The sequence below is a fragment of the Lichenostomus cassidix genome, chromosome 3 (assembly GCF_008360975.1).
Source record: "Lichenostomus cassidix isolate B80296 chromosome 3, HeHo_3.0, whole genome shotgun sequence".
NCBI classification, from domain to species: domain Eukaryota; kingdom Metazoa; phylum Chordata; class Aves; order Passeriformes; family Meliphagidae; genus Lichenostomus; species Lichenostomus cassidix.
The window spans coordinates 109303334-109309333 of NC_139483.1; the positions used below are offsets into that span (position 1 = coordinate 109303334).

Here is a 6000-nt window from a genome sequence, read left to right on the forward strand (position 1 = left end):
GCAACAGCCCCAGGAGGCACCTCAGCCTCTGCCATTGCAACAGAGAGGGATAAAGGAGAAGCTCCAGCATCTTCACATGGATGGGTGGCTTTCTGATTGGCCAAGGGGAAATGTGTCAGCAAAAATCAGTGAATGTCCCCACGACTTGCAACGATATAAAATCAGAGTGTTTTGGCCGAAAAAGTGCTCCTTGGACTCAAGGGCTGCTGGACACAGCGTTTCCTGTTGGGTTTGTTGCTGCCTGAACACCAATACCTTCATCAGGTACGTGACTGTGAGGTCTCCTGGAAAAGAATCAGATGAGGTAATGGATTTCCCAGAGAATGAGACGTCATTAAATGCTCCCAAAGTTAGCAGGGTGGCACAGATTTCAGAATTCTTTTTAAGAGAAAGGTAGAGAAAACATTATCTGCTGTGGCTGGGAGCAGACCCTCTGCAATTTGGTGAAGCAAAGAGCTCAGGCTTCTGCCCCACCTGGGGTCCTGCATGTCCCCATTGCCTTGGTGTCCCCTCTGCAGCCTGGTGAAGACCTGGGAGAGGCAGCAGCCATGAAGATCCTGTTCCTGCTCCTCCCTCTGATCCTCCTGCTGGTCCAGGGTGCTTCAGGTGAGAGGGGAAGTGGGGAGATGGGGAGAGGTGTGATCCTCCATTATTGGGGTTTTCCATGTCCTGGGAAGTGACTATGTTAGTGGGAATGATGCAAAGGTAAGGGGGGGACTGACAAGAAAGGTGTACACACAGAGGACACAGATTTGGGGTGGAGAGAGGCCATGAACATAGAATCCTGGCTTCTTTGGTGGGTCAGGAAGGGGGTTGTTGTCAGGCTTCCAACCTACACCCAGCTGTTCCTGTTTGGGTACCTCTGAATGACCTTTTGCCCCATGTGTGATCTTTGGTGTGCTGAGGTTGGAGCTGAGCCCATCCATTGCCCTGAAATTCATGGGCAGCATCAGCCTTTTGCAACCATACAGTGCTCTCACAGAGAATTGCTTTAATTGTTCTGTGTGTTTCTTTCCCCATGGAAACGGGAAATGCAGCTGGATGCAGGCGAAAAGGGGGATTCTGCACCTATGGCAGATGCAACTTCCCTGCGAGACCCATTGGAAGATGCTCACTGTACAGTGTGTGCTGCAAGAGATAAGGTCTGGAATCCTGGCTGAGGAAAGAGTTTCCTCCTTTTTCCACTATGAAATGTGTGGAAATTTATTTCCTGTCAATGTCTGCTAAATAATCTCCTTATTTATTCCTTGTGGGAAAGATGCACAAGAAAGGAGGGAAAAATTCTTGTGGGTTTGATCTGCCCTCAGTGGGGCTGCAGAAGACCCAGGTCAGCCAGGGCTTCCCCACTCTCCTGCAGTCCTAAGAGGCTCATTCAGGCTTTCCAGAGCATTCACCTAAGCAGCCAAAGTGGGAAACATTCCCTGTCCTTGGGCAGCACCAAGGACATGATCCAGGTTTTGCTGCATCTGCACAGACTTGGAGTCAGGGCTGCCCCCACTGAGATAGCCCAGGGCCAACCTGGCTGCACTAAGGACTGAACCTCACCTCCCTGAGCCTGAGTCTGCTGCACCACACACTGGGCATTGCAGGGGAGGGGGGACAGAGTGGCAGGAAAAGTTACTATTGGTGATCTTGTCTGCTTTCTTCCTACAGACTCTGGAATTGAAACCATGAAATTCCCAAAGAGGACATCCCGCTCGCTTCTGTCTCTTGGACCCATGTGCTGATGTCCCCTCCATTCCCTCCCTGCCTCTGCCCTGCCCAGCTGCGGTGACAGCAGCAGTGGCAGCTGCTGCCTGCTGGCTGCTGCTGGGCTGGAGCCCTCTGGTGCAGCCCTGCTGGCTTTGGGGCAGGGGCTGCTTTTCCCAGCTTGAATAAAGATGAGCACTTTGGCATTGCAGGGCTGGCCATGTGTGCATGTTCTGCTGCTGCAGGGCTGCTGTGCCTGCTGGTCCTGCGGGTGGCACTGCCTTGGTGGCAGGAGAAGGCCCTGGGGATGGTGCTGGGGGTGAGCAGCGTGTGTGTCCCTGGGGATGCTCCTGCCTGGCCGTGCTTTGGGGACACTGAGCCTGTCAGTGCCTGCTGGACCAGGCTGTTTGGGGTGTCTGTGCTGGAACTGTCCTGCAGATGATCCCTCTGGGGGAGCACCACCCTTATCCTTGTCCTGCTGGTTATGGGTGTCCCTTGTCCCTGACAGCCACAGCTTTATTCTATGACTGTGCTGGGAGCTGTGTCCCTTGAGCAGGCATGGCCTTGGTGACCCATACAAGGTGTCCCTGCTGCTCCTCCTAGTCCCATTCCAGCACCACAGCCCTCCCTGCTGTGGCTGTGCAGGAGCTGTGCTGCTCCACACCCCATCCCAGCAGCCAGGAGCTGGAGGAAACTTTTCAAATCCTGGGCCAGGTGATCTCTGAAAAAGATCCCATGTTGTTATTTCGGCTGGTAGAAATATGAGGCAGACACAGCAGTAAAGGGGAAAAATAGTATTTATTTTGGTATTTAATAGGATCTTAGGTTACAGCTCTTCAAAGGTGAAACAATCCTAAATGCACACTCCTGTGTAACATATATACAATTTTATGGACTTTGCAAATTGGTATATTTACCTAAAATCTGTGAATAAGAAACTTATTAAATGAAGTAATTATCCCTTTATTCTAATTACTCCCTTTTAATTGATACTAGTGCCCACTGTATAAAATATGTTCTAGAGAAAAGGCTGCATCCACATTTGGAGCCTTTAGTTCTGAGATAGTATAGAGCTCTTGGCTTCCTGCTGTGAATGTTTGTTCTTCCTGCTTTGTAAAACTCTCAAATGAAGCTAAATACTAAACTACAAAAACTACAAGTATGTGGGGCTAAGGTAGAAAGAGTGTATAAAGGTTGCAAAGAATGGGAAAAAAGTATCAAAATGTATTAAAAGGCTGCATAAAAGACGAAAACATCATCAAGCATCAAAATGACCAAATTTATTTATCCACTGGGCGTTAGCAGAGTGTTCTGCCCTCTCTGCCCATCCTAGGCATTCTGGGGTGACAATGCTTTGCTCCATCAAAGGCAGCAACCTCTCTCTTGTGTGCAAAGGAAACCTCAGGCTCCCAATTCCCCAAGTTGTTCAATACCTGTGTGTGTCCATGAACCCATGTGTATGGAACATCTGGTAACTGTCCTTCATTCAGGGATGGCTTTCCCTCCTAAGAATCACACATTCATAGAATTATTGATTTTGGAAAATCCCCCTGAGACCATCAAGCCCGACCATTCCCCCAGCACAGCCAAGGCCAACACTGAACCATGTCCCCAAGTGCCACATCTACATGGATTTTAAATACTTTCAGAGCTGGTAATTCCCCCACTGCCCTGGGCAGCCTGTCTTAATGCTAACCACTGATTCTTCAGAGCAATTATTCCCAATATGCCATCTAATCCTTCCCTGGTGCTATCTGAGGCTATTTCCTGAGGCCCTGAACATTGTTACCTGGGAGAGAAGACCAACCTCAAAATAGCTTCTACTGCCATTGTTTTCCAGATCGGGAGAGTTTGGTGAGGATGTTGAGATCATTCCTCCCTGCCATGGCCTTTCTGTCTCCCCATGTGCTCACTTGTCCTGGCATGGATCTTGCAGCTGTCACCTCCAGCTCCTTTCACCTCTGCAGTGCAGATCTCTTCCCCCATCCCAGAATATCTGGAGTCAGACTGATGGAGATGTGGACAGGCAGCTCGTGGGTTTTGAGGGCAGACAGAAATGAGAGGTAAAGCTTTCCTCTGACTGTACAAAGCTGAGCACCTTTGCAATTTCCAGTCTCATGTTCCACATCCTACTCAGAGTATTTATAGCATAAACAAAATGAGAGGACACAAAGAAGGAAACCATTTCCTCATTTCTACTCTCCCCAGTACCAGCCACTCTGCCTTTGCCATCCCACCCTCTCCTGCCCATCCCGAAGCCGCTGTGCCACGGGTGTCACAAGAGGTGTTGCATGGGCACAACGGTGACAATTGCAACAGCCCCAGGAGGCACCTCAGCCTCTGGCCCTGCAGCAGGGAGGGACCAGGGGCAGCCCCAGCACCCCCCCACACATGGGGCACTCTGGGGTTGGCCCAGGCCACTTGTGCCAGCAGCAACTGGGGCTGTTCCACCCACCAGCCCTGCTATAAATCCAGCGGGTTTGGGGCAAAGCAGCATTCCCTGACCCCAAGGGCATCTGCACACAGACACTCCGGTTGGCTTTGCTGCTGCCTGAGCACCAAGACCTTCACCAGGGAGGTGAGTGTGGGGTCTCTCTCTGCAATCCTGCCCACTCAGGGTCTCAGCTCAAAGCCTATCACAGCAGAGTCTCCTAAAGGACAAACTACTTGATGTATATAATTTGGCCCACAGAAATGCCTGGGAAAGCGAATAAAAGCCTTCATGTGAGTCTAAGTGCCCAGAACACATGGAAGGTAAACTGAATTTTTCAAAGTACAGGAGAGATTGGAGCAGGTCCTTGATGCTGTGGGAGGGAGCCAAGATCTTCTTTGTTGGGGGAATTGGGACTTTCCCTCAGAAAGTAAGGAGATTCTTTTCCCACAGCACTAGAGAGATTTCCTATCTTTTAAGGCTTTCAGTAATTCCAATTTCAATAGCAATTTTATCACCTTTCCCAAATTTCACTGGCAATTTATTTGAATTGAATTGGCATCTGTTGGTCCCAGACCTATGATCTGTGCCCTGGGAAAAGGTCTTTTGAAGAGCTTTGAGGAAGGTGATGGGAATGAATCCTCTAAGGTAATTGATTTCCCAGAGAATGAGACATCATTAAATACCCCAGTTAGCAGAGTATCACAGACCTAAGACTTGTTTTTAAGAGAAAGGTAGAGAAAACATCATCTGCTGTGGCTGGGAGCAGCCCTTCTGCACTTTGGTGAAGCACAGAGCCCAGGCTTCTGCCCCACCTGGGGTCCTGCATGTCCCCATTGCCTTGGTGTCCCCTCTGCAGCCCCGTGAAGACCGGGGAGAGGCAGCAGCCATGAAGATCCTGTTCCTGCTCTTCCCCCTGATCCTATTGTTGTTCCATGGTGCTTCAGGTGAGAGGAGAAGTGGGGAAATGGGGAAAAGTGTAGAGCCTGCACCAGTGGGAATTCAATGTCCCTGGAAGTGACCATGTTTCTGGGAGTAGTGAAAAGTTAACAGGGGACTGACAACAAAGGTGTCAACACACACAGGACACATATATGAGGTGGACAGAGCCCATGAAAATAGAATCCTGGCTTCTTTTGTGGATCATGAATGGGCTTGTTTTCAGCCTCCAACCTACACCCAGCTGTCCCTGTTTGAGTACCTCTGAATGACCTCTTGCCCCACAAACAAACCCCAAAAACCACACAAACCCACCACACCACACCCAAAACCCCAACCCCAAAACCCCAACACAAACCCACAAACACACAAACACACACCAACAACAAACCCCCCACCCCACAAAACACAACCACACCCCCAACCCACACACCCCCACCCCCCCCCCCAAAAAACCCCAAACACCATTTGGATATTTGGCTGTGCAGAGGTTGAAGCTGAGCCCATCCATTGACCTGAAACTTGGGCAGCAACAGCCTCCTGCAACAACACACTGCACACCACAGATAATTGCTTTAATTCTTCTGTGTCTTTCCCCATGGAAACAGCAAATGCACTTCACTGCAGACACCAAAGAGGATACTGACCTATCAGGAGATGTATCCCCCCTTCAAGGCCTATTGGAAGATGTACAAGACAAACTCTCTGCTGCAAAGCGTAAGGACTGGATTCTTGGGTGTGGGAAGCGTTTCCTCCTTTTGCCTGAGAAAGATCTGTTGCAAATTTCTTTCTTAAAAACACCTAAAATAATCTCTCAGGGATAATGATTTGTGAGAAATGCCCAAGAAGGGAAGAAAAAGCACTTGAGGGTTTGGAGCTGCCCTGAGTGTGGGGCTGCAGCAAACCCAGGTCAGCCAGAGGACCTCCCAAAGGCACCCCAA

At 49.8% G+C, this 6000-nt stretch overlaps 1 protein-coding gene across 3 annotated transcripts in view; it reads left to right on the top strand.

Moving 5' to 3' along the window:
* Window positions 1-203: 203 nt before the first annotated feature.
* Window positions 204-6000, top strand: part of LOC146440432 (spheniscin-1-like) — a 48003-nt gene continuing 42206 nt past the window's right edge. For 2 of the 3 annotated variants that reach the window (XM_085057118.1, XM_085057117.1), the window contains exons 1-3: window positions 204-264; window positions 519-606; window positions 1038-1142. In XM_085057118.1, the coding sequence (XP_084913244.1) occupies window positions 549-606; window positions 1038-1141 (162 nt within the window). In that variant the 5' untranslated portion in view covers window positions 204-264; window positions 519-548 and the 3' untranslated portion in view covers window position 1142. Of the gene's footprint in view, window positions 265-518; window positions 607-1037; window positions 1143-1653; window positions 1901-6000 lie in introns of those variants that run through there. The other variant, XM_085057116.1, reaches the window with a different exon arrangement.